Raw genomic sequence first — 16,803 nt, 5'->3', positions numbered from 1 at the left:
GCAGGGAGCTTACGTGGTCTGTCTTGTCCTGCCCTGTTAACGGAACATTGTAACCTTTATTAATTTACAAAGACTTCCGGGGGTTGGGGGTGGGGGGGGCGAATGTTCAAACTCGTTGCTAAACTGTCCCATTATTGGATAAAACTAGTCTGAGCCTTTAAGGGTAGTTCGGTTGCACATCCTTTCCCAAGACAGGCTCTCCTCAAAGCATTAGTGCTTGCACGTTCCTTCTGTTTACCACGAGGCAGCGCGAGGCTGGGGAAATGGGGGAGGAAGAATAGAGGGTCGCTCCTCCTCTTGGACCCCGAGCCATGCTGTGAGCGCATCGGGGAGGTTTTCCCTCCAGCCCTCAGGCCCCAACCACCAACTCCAGCCTTTCTTCAGGGAGCGCACCCCGGTATATCTCTGCTTTGCGTGTGTCTTTTTCCAGACAAAAGAGAGAGGAGCTGGCGCAGAAGGTGGCGGAGGAGCGGGCGCGGCGCGAGGAGGAGTCCCGCCGGCTGGAGGCCGAGCAGGCCCGGGAGAGGGAAGAGCAGCGGGAAGAGCAGCTGCGACGGCAGGCGGAGGAGCGCGAGAGGCGCGAGCGCGAGGACCAGGAGCGCGCCCAGAAGCAGGTAGGGGAACCCCCCTCCCCCCACCCAGACTGGGCCTGGGTCCGCGCAGAGGAGCAGAGGAGAGCGCCGGGCGTGCGGGACGAGTCCCTGCAGCAGGGGGTGTGTGTGTGTGAGTCCCGCACCTGCTCTGAGGCCCCGGTGCCTCCGCCTCCCGGCACCCCTTCCCGCCTGAAGCACAGGCCCACTTCCTGTTTCCAGAAGGAAGAAGAAGCTCGCCTTCGTGAGGAAGCAGAGAGGGTTCGGCAGGAGCGAGAGAAGCATTTCCAGAGAGAAGAGCAGGAGCGCCTGGAAAGAAAAAAGGTGATTGTGTCTAGAACAGAAGCCTGGGGTGCTCATTGTCCCCATTCTTCCCCAGCCTTGAAGCCCCAAGACCAGGAGACTAGCTCACCGCTCTCAGAAAGCAAACGCGCTCTGCGCATTCCAGAGAAACTGAAGTCGCTCGGGGTATTAATCATCATCTCCAAAGAAATCTGTCCGCACGGTGCGGACCGCACCAAAAACCGTTCCTTCCGCGGTTCATGTGGCTTAAGTCAATTCCAGCCTTGATATGAATAATGCCCATTAAAAGGGAGCAGTGGGCATTATAATTGTCCAAAGTAACAGAGGTGTTCGGATGACCCATCTGCTTAGTGAAATGTGCCAGGCTTGCCTTCTTTGCCTATATGACCCCTTTGCTCAGTTCTAATTTCGGGGGTGTCTGGGTGGCTCAGCCTTTGGGTGTCTGCCTTCTGCTCAGGTCATGATCCCAGGGTTCTGGGATCCAGCCCCGCATTGAGCTCCCTGCTCAGCAGGAAGCCTGCTTCTCCCTCTCCCACTCTCCCTGCTTGTGTTCCCTCTCTCGCTGTATCTCTCTCTGTCAAATAAATAAATAAAATCTTTAAAAAAAAAATTCTCCCTTTCTCGTAGCGACTTGAGGAGATTATGAAAAGAACAAGGAGAACAGAAGCTACAGATAAGGTACTGAGGAGGCCATTTTTAAACTATTCTTAATGTTGTTATTTTTTTTTTTCTTTACTTTCACTTGCAACTTTAACATTAAGAATCTTTTTTTCCTCTCTTTTTTTTTTTGGTAGAAAACTGTTGATCAGAGAAATGGAGATATAACCAAGGGAGTTCTCACTGGAGGAACAGGTATTTATTTCAGTGAATTCAAACAAATTCAATTGTAGAATTTTTGGATTAACTGTCTAGAGATGAAGATGTTCATTGATTCGGGGGAAAAAAGTACTCATTGACTTACAGAAGCTTAGGTATATGTCTGTAGATTTTCCCCTTATGTAAAACTCTCACACTTCTAGAAGATGTTTTTTCACATTTGTTTATACTCTAATAGTGTGCTTAATATTTTAAATCATGTTATATTACAAATATCCACATGTGTGGATATATGTTTGTATATATCTGTGTGTATATAGATACATGCCTATACAGAGAGATAATAGACACATATAAATATTTATACACACATGATTAGAAGAATTTTGTGTTATAAAATTAAATTTCATTTATCATTTATTGTCTGCTAAAGTAGCATGTATTTATATTTGCTCTTAAGGACTCTAAACTTGCACATTTGACAACTCGTATGTATGGCAGTTCTCACAAAAGAATTTATACCTTTTTAACTTTTGACTTCAGAGTAGAGTTAAAATTAGAAATTAGTTGAGATTTTGTTGGAAAGTTGTTGATACCTCTAGGCTTTGGACAGAGATAATTAATATCTTGGTGATTTTAAACCAAATTTGCTTGAAATAAAATTTACCCAAATATAATACCCAAAAATAATACCCAAATATAAAAAAAATACAAATGCATTAGTACCCAAATTCAATTAATGTTCATTAAATGGTCTCTCTGTGTCAGGTACCACCTGCATACATTTTCTTCTTTAATTTCCGCTGCAGCCTGTGGGGTAGAAGTGGTTTATCTTGAAGTCAGCAAGCATTTTCGGAGACCTGCCAGTGCCAGGCCTTGTTGCAGGCTCTGGGATTCAGTGTGAACAGGCCAGGCTAGGTCCCTTCCCCCCGAGGAATAATTCATTCGAGTGGCAGGCCGAGCTCATGCACTGGAATCCAACCTTATGATTGTTCTACGATCCCCCATGGTCTTCACGATCGTACGTACAGGTGGTTGGTACGCAGCTCATCACACACTTCCTCTTTCCTCACTTACAGTATCAATGTGACAAGAAAGAACCAAAGATACCTCACTTCCCTTGGCTGTTTTTTTCTTGTAAGACTAGGGATCAAATGAAATGATCTATGTGAAAAAAAATTTTTCTGTAAACTCTAGAGGCTTTCAAAAGTTAATATGTTGGTGTCTTGGGATTTGGTTTTATTTCAGCAGAAGCTATCCCGAGTTTCTCAATGTCGTGATCCCTTCTTAGTGAGCTTTCCATGCTTTTTTCAAGATGCCCTAATTATATTTGCTCAGAGAATAACCCCAATGGTTGCCTGTTAACCCCATTGCATTTTTAATAGGTTGTCTCCACAAATGTCATAATTCATGGAGACTTTACGCAGGCACGACCCTCCATGAGTCAGAATGAGCATTTTAGGGTGTAAATTGCACGAGTACGGGGGTTTTTTGAGTGTAGTTAGCGCAGGGCCGGGTTTGTTTGTTTGTTTTTCCATCTTTCCCCCCTCAATTCTTCCAATATTCTTTCTACCTCAGCCTGAGAACCAACAAAACTAAAAGGGAAGGTGCAACTTTTCAGTCATCATATCTGTGTTTATCAACACTCATAATAAATCTAGTTTGAGTTAATACTGCTAAAAGGAGGCCTGAGGGATTATCTAACAAATATTCCTCTTTTCCCTGTTGCATGTGTGGTTGAGGGCTAAATAGTTTTACTAGTGCTCCAAAGAGAATTCTAGGGCAGGCAGACAGCCGAGCTCACAGACCTATCAGAAATCTCCAAGGCTGCCTATTACCAAATTTGTGTAATCACAAAATTGTGAATTTTGGCTCCCTTAATAAAGTTATTAATCACTTCAGTTATCAGACTCTCTGGACCTCTGGCAGCTTTAGTGCATTTGTGCCAGGCTATGAAATAACACTTCCTTGGAATTATGTTTCAGCTATTTCTTCATGTCGAGCTGAAACCATAAACTGCCACAGATTTCCCTGAAACTCTAATCAGTATGAAGGTTTACAGGACTTTAAGTAACCCTGGCTTAGATTTTGGAGTATGTCGTCAATATTGTTGGCATAAGCTGGACTACATCACTGAGCACTGAACGACAAGGTGGCTTGGTAAAGTACAATTCACTGGCCTTCCATTCATGAAATCCTTTTCATTCTAAGTGTGACTAGAAGTAAACTGAGTTTAAAAATTATTTTTTATCACTTAAGGTAGGTCATGGTGATTTGCTCTAAATTCTTTAGAAGATACTCACCATCAGCCTAATCAGGTCAGCTTACTGCTGTCTTCATCAGTTGCTTTGGTTTCAACATTACATACTTTTTGTCCACAGTCAATTTAGCACAAACAAAAATAGTAACAACACTGATTTCCAGCCTTACACGGTTCTAAATACTTTGCATATGTTAATACATTTAATTCTCCCCATGGCTTATGAGGTAGGTATTCTTATTCATGAGGAAACTGAGGCACAGAGAGTTTGTGGCCTGCCCAAGGTCACACAGCCGGTAAGCAGCAGAGCCAGGTCATAAATCTAGGCATCCTGGGTCCTCAGGTTTAGGGTTGATACTAGAGCCATAGTAACCATTTGTCCCATCTTCTTTGCTGTGTCCAGTGGTATCTGCACTTCCGTGTATGACAAACTCTCCAGGAAATGGAGAACCAGTGGCCAGCCCACATGCGGTTACCTCACACCAATCGACGACAGTGACTGTGGAGAGGTGAGTTAAACAACTGGGCCCTTTTTCCTGATATACATGAGAGCAAAGTGCTAACCCCATCAGAACTTCTTAAGCCTGACAGAATTTCAAAGTTTTAACATCAAGATTTATTTTCCTTTGTGTCCATTAATGTTTGGTAGAGCTAGTAATTCTGTAGTCAAAGAAAGGGAAAATGTTTTTTTTTCTTGAGTCTTTAAATATGATAGTTAGGTTTTTGTATGCCTATTAAAGAAAATTACAGGGAAGCATTTTATTTGTATATATTTAACATGATCTAGACCATATTCACACCCTTTAATAGCATATTTTCACCATACGTTATATTCTCGTCTGTCACAAGTTTGCTCTACAGTAAAATAATTTGGATGCCAGTATTTCTTATATTGGTAGTAAGGCTTCTTATTGAAGAAACAAACAGTTGCTAACAACAGTCAAGAAAGAAGTGTGGGCTGAAAAAAGATTGCCTTTCTCTTCTTTGGTGTTTATATTGACAACATCCTAAGAACACTGTCAAAAATTAAAAAATCAGATTAATCCTAGCCTGTGCCTAAAACTCCAGGCATAAAGGTCTTTAAGAAATATTTGTAATACTGTTAAAAAAAAATTCAGCTATGACTTTTTTTCCAATTTACTTAATTCTTTTATGTTTTCCTGTTTCTAATGCCAGGTGTTTGCTAACATCAGAGAATTAAAGGTCCTCAAATTAACTTTTTTCTTAGTCTAAAAACACACACTGCACAGTGTTTTACAATATTGGCCGCGATGCAAAGATAAGTCCTTCTAAGATGTCCATAAGTCATAAGACATCCATTGATATCTTTCTAGGACAGTAAAATCTTTTATTTTTCCCACTGTAATACCAAAGAAAAGAATTTTCCTGAGAGAGAGCTTATTAATAAGCTTTCAACCATGTTGAATAAATTTATTATCTTCACTAAGATATATATTAAGTGATATTTTACGCTTTTAGTTAGATTTTCAAATAAAGTTTTCATCCCCAACTGCTATAATTTATGATCTTAAATTCACTGACTTCAAAAAAAAAGAGACTTTTATGAAAGAATAAAAAGTATCACAGAGAGAACCCCATTACTATAAGGACCAGGTTTATTAAACCGCTGATAATTTTATCTGATCAATAACATTAGTTTACATTAGCTGACTTTTTTCAGTGGTAAAATCATCAAGTAGTTAATCATTGCCTGAAACATAATTTTACTCTGTGAAATGAGATGGTAAAGTTCTATTTCTGATCATTGATTTCACCCATTGCTTTTCTCTATTTAACCCACCTTCAGACCTCAAATCTCTTTTCATAAAGTGTATCATGAGATCACTTGGCTTTTACTTGGCACTGACACAGTATTTGTGTACCCAGTTCAACCTAGTTCATTTGTCATCAGCCCTTGCCACGTAAGCTCTGAAATACGAATGTAAAATGAAACACTAAATCATGTGGCGAAACTCAGCTTTATGGTAAACTGCCGTGTAGGTGATGAGACTGTTCTATTGGAGTTTGGTTTTTTGTTTTTGTTTTTGTTTTTTTTTCAATTTTTATCAGAATGAAAACATAAATTTGTGAAGTTCATCTAGAGCATTGCATCCCATTTTGAGAAACACAATGCATTTCTGAATGATCCTGGCCTCTAGGGATTGTTTAATGCGGTGTTCTGTTTGTTCCCCATGGCATGATACATGGTTTGTGATTATGTAGCCCAAGAACCCCTGCTTCCCTCAATTATTTCTAAATTTATCTTCCTTGAATTTATCCACACCAATCTTAAAACAGCGTATACCTCCACTTAGCATCATCTCTTTAGTAACAAAAATAAGTGTTTTTTTATTTTTCTTATGCCTACTTATTTGCAGTTCCAAAATTAAAACCCGTGGTTGTAAGAAACTAGGTTTTAGGGGATAAGTCCTTTCTCACAATTTCCATACCTTTTGTAAATTTATAGATTTTATTTCTGTTCTCTTTGTGCTTTCATCTGATAAAGCGAGTAGTCCTCTTAAGCTTAGTCTGTCAGTCAGGGTCTAATCAGGAGAGAAAAACCAGGCAAATTAATTTGAACAGGAAAGTTTAACTTCAAGAATAATTAACTCTTACTTGGGATGAAAGTAACAACAGATTGCTAGTAAGAAGTGAAGAGAACTCCAGAATACGGTCTAAGGTGTGGCCACATCTCTGAGCCATACCCAAGCAAGAGTGCCCTTCCCCAGGCTTCCATCCAGACCCTGTTGGTGAGGGTATGGCTGTGACCCACTGGATGGTGGACAAGTTCTTTTATGAAAGAAACTTGGTGGTGGAACTTGCCAGATATCTACCCTCTAGAATGCTTAGGAGAACTGTTCACAAGGAGGTGTCTCAGTTCTGCCACACGTTGGCTCTGGCAAGGTGCTGGGGCAGCTGCTTCTGCTGCAGGGGCTGGTGCTGTGCCAGCCTCACGCGCACCAAGAGCTGGACACTGGGAATGCCACGAGGGTGTGCTGCAGGGGCCCGCTGAGCAAGCACAGCCACCACAACAGGAAGCAGAATTTTCCTCATGCCATGTCTCTCCAGCAGCCTTAAAGGACAAACCTCAAAGATTGTGCCAGCTGGCAAAGGACGATTATTTAATTTATTCCAGTTTCAGAGCAAGACTGAAGGTTGAATTTGGAGCTGAAAGGCCAAAAAAAAAGAAAAAGGAAAGAAAAGTAAAGAAAAACCCAAACGTGACAGGCTCACCTTACCTTTAAAAAGGCTCCTTCTCCAGCTCTTTGTCATTTTAGTTGTATTTTCTGAAGATTCTTCAGCACGAGCATGAGGTTGAGGAAGAAGAGCTTTAGAACCAAAAGTCCCAGGCTGGATTCCTAGTATTACTTCGAGAAATTCAGTGACTCTGGGATTAACCTACTTAAGTAAGATTTAGTTTTGTCGTCTGGACCTGAAGAGTCTTTCCCCAGGGTACCAAACAGTCCAGTGAGATATTGTCTGTGAAGGAGCTCTGAAAACTATGTTGTACTCTGCAAATGTTAGATGTTATTCCTCTTTGTCCTTCTAAGGTGCAGTGTCCAGAAGACGTAGCATGCTGGTGTAGCTGCAGTGTGGTATTACAGGAAAGTGCTTTTATGTTGTATCTGATGTCCCATCTTCTCCTGCCCTGCATTTTATTGGCTTCTTCTTTAACCATAAAAACATGAGGAATCACTGTTACCTGGATCCATTTTCCGGTGACTGGCAGATCTCTCACGTCTGTTGTCCCTGAGAGCTCTTCATCTTCTGAGGATGGTTCCGCTTACAGTGGTTCTCTAAACCCACTGCCCTTTCCATCCCTGACATTTTGACGATTTTTGCCCATTATCTTCAAGGGTTGCGTTTCCCAGAATAATCATTATCTGGATACTTAAATTTTTCCTCCTGCTTGTCTTCCAGATTATTATAACCTGCTGTTAGCCCGGACCCCTGAGGCTATCTGCCACTCATACTCTTTCCACCGGGAGAAGGACCACTACTAACCTTTCATACCCTTCCCTAAGATGGTTTCCTGTTCACATTCCCTTTGCTTCAGCGGGGACTCACAGTTTTACTTTTGGAAGCCTGTGAAAGATTTTTCAAGTGACAAATAAATGGCATCCACGGATGTTCCCTTTATCCTAGTTTCAAGCCGATCTTGGTACCACTTACCAAGTCGTTTTTTACCTCAGTGTGTTATGGCTAGTGAAACATTCCATAATCCTCGTCATCAGTTCACATGTTTATTAAATACCCTACCACGCCCCCAAAGTAGAGGCATAGATCCCTCCAGCCTGCTTACTGGGAGTTGAGTCATGGATTGGAGGTCCCCAGGGTCCCTTCTGAAGACCGTGAGATGGGTGGTCCCCTGTGGAAATCCACCATGGCGAATGCTGTCTGCACGCGGCAGGGTGTTTTCACTAGAAAACACCACTCCAAAGAATGAATACTTTTAGTTCGGAATTGGAGAAGTGAACTTTCCCTAATGCTTCAGCTATCTAATACATTGGTTTGCCTTGCCTTCAGGAAAAATTGCCGTGAACTTGGAGACATTCTCCCCCCACCCACCCCTGGGGCGATGTCAGAGCGTCCTCCTAGTATTTTCTAGCAGCGAGGTGGAGCAGCAGTTCCTGGTGTAGAGAAACCCTACACCAGTACCACCCTGAACCTGACTTCAGCCCTGAGGGGCCTGAGTGACGTAGCTGGCCCCTGTGGTTTCTAGTGTTCTCAGTCTTTTGTGTGCAATGCCTTTTAAAGCCTGAAAGCAAGTCGTCTTGCCCTGCTGACAGTAGATAGACTGAAGAGGGTTGGAGTTACCAGAAGTCTGGCCAGCTTTTATAGGTGCAAAGAAATATATGAGCTTGGCCAAGATGATTTCTTACTAAGGAACCATTTGGGGTTCCTGAGAATGAGTATTTGTAGAGGGAGGAGCCCATAGAATGGAGGAGAATGTTTATTTGTGGATAAGAAACTTGCTTTGAAACAAGAAACAGAGAACACAGATGAATGTGTGAGTACAAATGTGTGTGGGGTGTGGAGAAAGGAAGACATTATTTTAAGTTTCTCAGGTCATTCTGATACAGTCTCCCACCCCCAGCAGAAAATCTGTTCTAGAAACTGAAAACTTCTCCTGGGCTATTGTCCTACCCTGCTAATACCCAGGAGACATTTCATGCCTGTTCTTTGCCCCAGGCTAAGATCCTTCACTCTTAAGGGATATGTAGTAATTTTGGGGTATGTTTTTTTTTTTAATATTTTATTTATTTATTTGACACAGAGAGAGAGAGATCATAAGTATGCAGAGAGACAGGCTGGGGGGTGGGGGGTGGGAAGCAGGCTCCCTGCTGAGCAGAGATCCCCATGCAGGGCTTGATCCCAGGACCCTGAGATCATGACCTGAGCTGAAGGCAGAGGCCTAACCCACTGAGCCACCCAGGCACCCCGTAATTTTGGTTTTTGACCTTGCGGTTTTCCTTCAAACTATAGGAGTTTATTATTGTTTTTAGTTTGTCCTAAAGGAAAATAACATTCCCAAGCCCCTACCATTCAAACAGAAAGAGAGGTATCACTTTTAATTTTAAAGTTACTTGTAAAATAAATAATTTTTAAAAATTTTAAATAACAATAAATAACTTGCTATACCATGATAATAAATATCAAGAAAGAATTAGGTCCTGGCTATAGCAAGACATATGGACTGTCAGATTCCCACCATGATCCCAGCTCCTTCCCCAGGTAGATTTTATTTTTCATTTTGTTTTTTAAGTAATCTCTACACCCAATGTGGAGCTAGAACTGATGATCCTGAGTTCAAGAGTTGCATGCTCCTCCCACTGAGTCAGCCAGGTGCAACCCTAGGTAGATTTTAGCAAGCAAAGGGCACAGTTTTGAAGATGCTTGCATCCAGCTTCAGCTGCCAGAGTATAGCCAAAGAAAAGGACTTCAAAAGCTGGTGTTCTTACCCTAAGAGGACACACAGATGATATTCCCTAATCCCAGTGACTTCAGTTTCAGTTTTATAGTTTCTGCCAGTCACAGTGTCTTCTGAACATCTAATAATTGGCCATCCAAAGGTATAGCACAATTACTCCTCTAATTGCTAGCAAGAAAGAATGGGTGGAGAGGTCAGGTAGGAGTGGGAGGGGAAAATGAAGTCAGCTGTTGACTCAAGTCTGGGTTGGCATAGCCATTAAAACTTGTTAGCACATGCAAGCCTGGAAGGTGAGGGCAGTTGAGGTGGCCAAAAAACGGGACTTGGAAATGCATTCCTCTTCTTTACCTTTTGCTGAAACTTCTCCTGAAAATCACTTTAGGATAAGAATCAAAACCATTTCCCTGGTTACAGAAAGCCCATCAATGTTTGGAAAGAACCAGGACGGTGGGGGGCACCTGGGTGGCTCAGTCGGTTAAGCATCTGCCTTTAGCTCAGGTCATGATCCCAGGATTTGGGGATCCAGCCCCTCATTGGGCTCCCTGCTCAGCGGGAAGTCTGCTGCTGCCTCTACCCCTGACCCCTGCTCATGATCTCTCTCTCTCATGCTCTCTCTCTTTCTCAAATAAATAAATCTTTAAAGGAAAAAAAAAAAAAAAAAAAGACCCAAGAGGATGGGTTTGGTGACTGGTCCAAGCACCTAGAGCAGCGGGTGTTGGGTGAGCCGTGGGTGTCGGGCGTGCACACACACGCCTTCTGAATCACTACTGTGATGCCAAGCCTTCTTGGTGAAATAGCAGAAAACCACCATCATGCTCTGAGTTTGTATACTGTTTTTATGTTATTTTTCACAGACTTTTACAAATAATACTTTCAATGTACCCTGCAGTACCTTGTGAGGCATTTAGGACAGATATTTTTTGTCCCTAGAAGAAAAGGTCTATAATTTTATGTATTTATTTGACAGAGAATGAGAGGGAGAGAGAGAACACAAGCAGGCAGAGCAGCAGGAGGAGGGAGAGGAGAAGCAGGCTCCCCACTGAGCAGAGAGCCCGAAGTGGGGTTTGATCTCAGGACCCTGGGATCATGACCTAAGCTGAAGGCAGACGCTTAACCAACCGAGCCACCCAGGCACCCAAGAGAAGTTTTTGGCTTTGTTGTTGTTGTTGTTGTTGTTGTTGTTTATTGTTGTTTTTAAGATTTTATTTATTTATTTGACAGAGAGATCACAAGTAGGCAGAGAGGCAGGCAGAGAGAGGGAACCAGGCTTCCCACTGAGCAGAGAGCCTGATGCAGGGAGCTCGATCCCAGGACTCTGAGACCATGACCTGAGCCAAAGGCAGAGGCTTAATCCACTGAGCCACCCAGGCACCCCGAAAAGTTTTAATTAACAAAAATATACCAAAATATCTAAATCAGAAGTGCTTTAGAATGTGTTCCGAAAGTCATTATTTCTTGCAAATTAGGTAAACTATTTCCTCAACAGGGTAAAAAAGCAGATTCCTCAAAATAAACAAAAAGCAATGGAAAAACTGGATGCATATTAGCTTTTTGTTACCATTTGGGAAGGAGACAGAAAAAGATGAATTGAGTTGCTAAAGTTCAAGCAGTTGGCATTGTACTACAGACCTGATTTTCTATCTCTAGCCTCTTTCCATAGACCTTCCTATACTTAAACATTCCTATAGTTAAACATGAGTATGAAATAAAATCTTTAAAAAAAAAAAAAAAGGGCGGGAGGGCACCTGGGTGGCTCAGGTCATGATCCCAGGATACTGGGATCGAGCCCCACATCAGGCTCTCTGCTCAGCAGGGAGCCAGCTTCCCTTCCTCTCTCTCTGCCTGCCTCTCTGCCTACTTGTGATCTCTCTCTGTCAAATAAATAAATAAAATCTTAAAAAAAAAAATGAGTATGTATTAGAAGTTAAGACCTTCACAATTTTTGTCTCATATGGTTAGTCTTTTCCATTTGGAAAATTTAACTCTAGAATTTTGTCAAATAGGGTATTTTGTTTTTTTGATACATGAGCTGAGCACTGAACAAAATACGAAGCTTGTAAATATATGCTTATTGCAGCATTCCGATAAAGTGAACAATCTAGCATTCATTTGTAGAGGCATTGTTTCTGCTGCCTTGTAAAGCAGAATAATGAACATATATAAGGCTTTCAATTTGGTTATGGAGCTTCTAAAGAGAGGAAAAAACCTAAGAGGAACTGTAGATAGAAAATTAAGGATTTGGTGGCCAAAAATAAATCCAAGATATTGAGCATGAATTAATGAAAAAGTAAGGTGGGGTCAGAGGCAGATTTAAGGGGTAAAGATAAGGTTGGTCTTAAACAATATACCTGTAAAAAATTTGCACGTAATTTAAGAAGCCAGAGGTACCTAGGAAGGGCTAGCATCCGAATAGCCAGGTATGTACAAAATGGCATAATGAGCAGAACACAGGACCAGAGATCGGAAGATCATACATTCAGTTTGAACTATATGTGTCAGTCACTCTATGACTCTACAGATTATCCCCCATTCCCCCGAATTTCAATCCCCTCATCTTTGAAGTAAAGGACCTGATATGGGCTACTGGTTATCAAACAAAAGGTGTGTGAAAATGCCTGTGGTACAGATTGTTATGTGTGTGTTGACAACGATGATCTATTCTGATAAATGGTTCCATCTGGTAAATTTTTTACAACAAAAATGGATTTTTAAAAATAGAGTAAAATTGCAAATATGTCAAAATTCAACATTTTTGTGAATGATGTGGTCCGTCAGTGTTAACATTTGATTCTAAAATTCTAAAATGATTTAATACAAAACAGTTTCCAGTTGTTTTAAAAATGTTTTTTTCCAGCTTTAATGCTAACTCCTTTCAATTTTGACTTTTCAATTTCCCTAGTACTCCCAATTTGGAAAAACAGCCAAGTGAAAATGGAGTATCTGTTCAGAATGAAAATTTTGAGGAAATTATAAACTTACCCATTGGATCTAAACCATCCAGATTAGATGTCACCAACAGTGAGAGCCCAGAAATTCCTTTGAATCCAATTCTGGCCTTTGATGATGAAGGGACACTTGGGCCCCTGCCTCAGGTAGACGGTGTTCAAACACAACAGACAGCAGGTAAGCTTGCCTCGAGCTCCCTTCAGTAGCCTTCACAAATATGTGACACCACCTGAGGGAACAAACCTTATGCAGTGTGACTAGGGCAGCTTTGTTCTTCTAGGGACCACATGGAAAAGATTGTGTAAGGATCATAGAATTTGAATTTTGAATTGCATTGGGCAAATTCTGAGGCCCGTCCTGTTCCCCCAACTGGGTGTACAAATCCAGTCGGCATCACCAGCTGGGTGTCCATCACCTTCTCCTCACAGAGCAGTCCTCACTGCTCAGAAACACTCACTGTCAGAACAGGCGTCCTATAAAGACAAGCACTTAATGCCTCACCATAATGCAGGGACCTCGGGCCCAGTTCTGCCCCCTGGTGTTTGTTCCATCTTTCCAGCCCTTCAGATGTATGAAGACTGCCATCACATTCTCCCATTTTTCTCTTGTCCTGGTTTTTTAGCAGCTTAGATGATACGCCATTGTCCTTTTTAAATGTAATAAGTTGGAATTAGATCATGGGACCCATATTCAGAACTACAAGCATATGAACCCAGTGGTGGTCTGTCCTCCGTGGAGTGAGTGTTGCTGTTGTTGAAACGACCAGCGGCTCTCTGGGACTCATCCTTGACATGAAGTCTTTGTGCAAAAAGAACAATAGCTTTGTGTGACCCAGAGAAATAAGGAACAACATCGAAAGTTACCAACTCAAGGGTCACTAGCAGCTCAACAGCACGATCTCATCAGTCTCCGACATGAGTGGAAGAATGTCAGCTCTGGCTCTTCTCAAACCTCTCTGAGTTCTGTCAAGTTTCTCTTCTCAGCAGATCACTTTCATGTATCAAGCAGCATCCCTTTATAGTATTATGGACAGAGCTGGCCAAATTCAGTATGTTTAATGGAGTCAGTGCAGAATTATCGGTGGTCAAGTTGTTTTGTGTTTCAGATTTCTGTCTGTGAACTTGTTAGTCCTCTTCCCCACTTTAACTGGCTGGAAAAGCCAGTGTTGGAGCACCTGTCCAAATGAAGCTAGCCTTTTTTCCTTCTCTAATAGACTGACCTTGGGAGTCTAACGTCACTTTACGGTGCCCTCCTCTAGACTGTAAAAGGAAGTTATACATCCCGGCCCAGGTCTGCCATCCTCATTCTTAAGACTCCAGGGATAATCTGCTGGCATGTATGTTAGTGGAAACACTCCCTCCTTGTTGTGTCACAGATTCACAGAGAGGAGAGCAACACCCAGATGACCTTTGGCGTCACGTACTAGGCCTTACCTCACCTTTTGATTTATCTGTCATCCCATTCTCACTGTTTCTGCCCTTCTGTAACTTCTGTAGGAACAGAATCAAGTGTCTGTGATCTTAAGTGCTGTAAGGGTTCTTTTGGGGTCATGATTGTTTTTCGATAAACATTGATTCAGCCATATGTTTGGAGCCTAAAGCATCAGGTGCTGAGGGTAAAAGACCAATGAACATCAGTCTCCAACATCAAAGGAGAGTACAAGTGATGTATGCCCTTTAGAAAAGTGAATGATACAGTCTAAGCTGAAGGTAAAGAAAAGAACATGTGTTTTCCTGCCAGTGGTAGAATTCACTAAAATACAAGATTCTGATGAGATCTTATATAAGATTCTGATGAGTTCTTATATAAGACAATGTATAAAAAAGCATGGTAGAGTTTTAGAAATGTAAAATATTACCATAGTATTCTTGTCATAAGATTTTAGGTAAATAGTAATCTGTTCTTTTTTGTGTCTCCTAATATAGAAGTTATATGAGCATCTCTTCGGAAGAACCAAAGCAGAAATTTAAAAAGAATTTCTACAATTAAAGGAATTCCTTCCATGCTATAAAGGAGCAACCCCCTCCTCCAGTTTTCTAAAGATTTCTTGACCATCATTTTGAAAAGACTTTATTAAACCAGCTAAAGACAACAGACTGGATAGCTTTTCTAATAATTTTTGTCAATAGAGGAAAAAAATGTTCCTTATTCTTCAGTACTTTAAAACGGCTTTTCCAGTGTGCTCCTTCTTAGCAAATCATATTTTTCTGCATTCTCTAAAAGATGAGAGCATTTGGCTATTAAAAAAAAAAATCTGGCTGAACACGCATGATTTTTCACATAAATATTTTGGTCTTTAAAAGCTAACATAAAATTGGCACAAAAAATTTACCTTTTACAATATAATACTTGAAAAGTAAGTACCTCTTTGCTCTACAAGTAGAGTGAACAGGAGAGGTGTTTAAATTAAGCCTGTTTAAATATTACTGCAGAGCGTTCTATTTGTAGAAGCAAACTATAGGCAGGTTACCAGGTTCTTGTAAATGCAATTTGTACATGGACATTCTGCAAACCCAGCTGTCACATTCTTGCATCTCTTTTTGCAAAAGCATACTAAACAGTTTTAAAATGTGAAAAAGAAACTATTTTTTCAGAGCAAGAATATAGACTGTCCTCTTAAATAATGTATTTATAAAGTTTTTCCAGATAAACTAATCAAATAAATTAGAACAACGTGACAACATTGCAAACTTTGATTTATTAGATGCATTCCTTATGTTGCTATGAGAGAATGTTCGTGATGATTCAGGGCTATTTCTGATGTCTGTACATTGCTGCTGTCCCCAGTGATGGTGGGACTTACCTTTGCCTTACCTGATCACAAATTATTGGGGGGGGGGGCTGGAAGGGGAGTAAAGATTTACTATTTCTTTAAATAAAAAAAAGAATTTGGTTTTGCTCGTTTAAGAGCAAAGAAAACCTGATGGGATGTTGACTATGTTTGGCACACGGAGCACTGTGCAGGTCACCTTCACAAACGTCCTCCTCCTGCGTGGCTCCCGTCAGCTCTGACTTTTCACTCTTCACTTTTGCTGCTGAGCTTAGCCGTGCAAGCTCGCGCTTTCATCTACTAGCATAATTCAGTTTTATTTTACCATTTTAGAAGCTACTACTAACTAAATGTTGAAGGAGAGGGGACTCAGAAGGAACGCTTTTGTGTGTGTGTGTGTGTGTGTGTGTGTGTGTGTGGAGTGTTTGGAAAGGTAAATGTCTAGCAGTGTAATATGTTGGCTTTATTAAAAGAGGGATTGGGTAATCTATATTGAATGAGAAACTATTCATTTATTAAAATCCAGGCTATAGTAACAGCTGTAATTTGTGAAAACATTAATTTGGGGGTTTTCCCTATTCTCAGTTGTCCATGTACGTATGTGTAGTCATATTAAAAAAAAAAATCTGTTCAACAAAGTTGTTTTATTTGTTTAAGTTGACCTAGCACGAAACACCAAATAAAATGTGTTTGACATAGTTTTACTTTTAGGTTTCTCATCAACTTTACTTGGATTGAGTCTTGAGTTTTCAAATTGCCCTTCATTCAATCGCAGTGACATTTCCCCAGCTTCCTTTGAATGGGAATATAGAAAGGTTTATTTAAAATTTAGAACAATAGTTCTATTTTGGCTAGGTTTTCCTGGTTTTGTTTATATTTTTAAATTTGAGCCATCACTAACAAAGCCTTCTAAGTAATCAAGTTTTAATTAAAAGTGACAAAATTAACTATTTTTTAAAGATTTTATTTATTTGAGAGAGCTAGAAAGAACATGAGCAGGAAGAGGGGCAGAAGGAGAGGGAGAAGCAGGCTCCCCAGGACCCTGGGATCATGACCTGAGCCAAAGGCAGATGCTTAACCAACTGAGCCACACAGATGCCTGAAAAATCAACTATATTTTAAAAACAATAGTACCAGAGGATGACCTGGACCTTTACAATGTCTTGATTGCTTTTTCTCCAGCCCT

At 41.0% G+C, this 16,803-nt stretch overlaps 1 protein-coding gene across 10 annotated transcripts in view; it reads left to right on the top strand.

Annotated features, from left to right (window-relative positions):
• MAP7 (microtubule associated protein 7) overlaps window positions 1–16,315 on the top strand; it is a 167,040-nt gene extending 150,725 nt beyond the window's left edge. For all 10 annotated transcript variants that reach the window (XM_032844835.1, XM_032844829.1, XM_032844836.1 and 7 more), the window contains 7 exons: window positions 431–614; window positions 813–914; window positions 1,521–1,571; window positions 1,688–1,745; window positions 4,373–4,478; window positions 12,801–13,024; window positions 14,773–16,315. In XM_032844835.1, the coding sequence (XP_032700726.1) occupies window positions 431–614; window positions 813–914; window positions 1,521–1,571; window positions 1,688–1,745; window positions 4,373–4,478; window positions 12,801–13,024; window positions 14,773–14,783 (736 nt within the window). In that variant the 3' untranslated portion in view covers window positions 14,784–16,315. The remainder of the gene's footprint in view (window positions 1–430; window positions 615–812; window positions 915–1,520; window positions 1,572–1,687; window positions 1,746–4,372; window positions 4,479–12,800; window positions 13,025–14,772) is intronic.
• The last annotated feature ends 488 nt before the right edge of the window (window positions 16,316–16,803 follow it).

The sequence above is a fragment of the Lontra canadensis genome, unplaced genomic scaffold (genome assembly GCF_010015895.1).
Source record: "Lontra canadensis isolate GAN:19392208 unplaced genomic scaffold, GSC_riverotter_1.0 scaffold156, whole genome shotgun sequence".
In the NCBI taxonomy this organism is placed as follows: Eukaryota; Metazoa; Chordata; class Mammalia; order Carnivora; family Mustelidae; genus Lontra; species Lontra canadensis.
The sequence above is the reverse complement of the archived record's forward strand: the minus strand, read 5'-3'. Positions and strand labels throughout refer to the sequence as shown.